The sequence below is a fragment of the Myotis brandtii genome, unplaced genomic scaffold, assembly GCF_000412655.1.
Source record: "Myotis brandtii unplaced genomic scaffold, ASM41265v1 scaffold1013, whole genome shotgun sequence".
Taxonomy (NCBI): Eukaryota; Metazoa; Chordata; class Mammalia; order Chiroptera; family Vespertilionidae; genus Myotis; species Myotis brandtii.
Genome location: NW_005353379.1, coordinates 489,541 through 490,456, shown reverse-complemented (window position 1 = coordinate 490,456; position 916 = coordinate 489,541). Strand labels below are relative to the sequence as shown.

General features: G+C 55.1%; 1 protein-coding gene across 1 annotated transcript in view; it reads left to right on the top strand.

Annotated features, from left to right (window-relative positions):
- Positions 1-412: 412 nt before the first annotated feature.
- GSC (goosecoid homeobox) overlaps positions 413-916 on the top strand; it is a 2,720-nt gene continuing 2,216 nt past the window's right edge. Inside the window, exon 1 of the mRNA XM_014535414.1 lies at positions 413-452. Coding sequence (XP_014390900.1) covers positions 413-452 — 40 coding nt within the window. The remainder of the gene's footprint in view (positions 453-916) is intronic.

The window sequence follows — 916 nt, the reverse complement described above, 5'->3', positions numbered from 1 at the left end:
GGGCCTTCCCGGGAGGGACAGCGAGGGGGCCTGGCCAGGCCGGAGCCGGCCATTCGGAGGGGAAAAGCGCGACGCAATGGTGGGGGGAAGGGGGAACCCCCAAAGCCCCATTTTTGTATTGAAACAAAAAGTTTGGGAGAGAAGACACCCCATTTCCAAAATATAATAATTTTTAAAAAGAAAAGAAAAAATGCAAAACCTACCGACACCCACGCAGTCCCCAGCTGGGAGCGGGCTCGGAAGGCTGCTGCTGATGGCCACGCGGAAAGTGGCCGAGTTCGGTTTCCGCCGGGCAAGGCCTGGGGGCTGCCTGCTATGGTGCTTTTCAGACCCAACGTGGCTGCAAAAAATACACACACACGAATATTTAAAGACGCGCGCGGCACCGCTCCCGTCCTTGGTGCCTTTACAAATGTCGGCCTTTGCAAAAACTACTGGGTTCGGGGTGGCGGGTAACCAATCCCGTTTGGGAGACAAAATACAGCGGAGGTGAGATTAGGCGGCGAGTGCCGGGCGGGAAGAGCGGACTTTTCAGTCCTGCCGGAGGTGAACGCTGCCCCTCACATTTTCTAAAAAACAAAACAAAATCGGAAAGGGGAGGAAAAAAAGAAAGAAAAAAGAAAAGTTGCCCCAAAGTAGAATCGGCCACAATGAATTTGAGCTTTTCGTCGAGGAAATCGCACCCAGTCATAGGACCCAATCCGAGGGGAAAGGTGGGGGCGGAGAGGTCAGCGGAGGAGGGAGCGCCGCGGCCGCACAATGGAATTAATGAGATTAACCGGGGCAATTAGGGCGCCCGCCCAGCTCCGCCGGCCCGCGGCGGGGCGGCTGAATGGAAAAGATTAGGTTAATTTCATTAATTTGCAATCCACAATCTCTCTTCAGGCCCCCTAACCCCCTCCCCTTGCACCTCTGC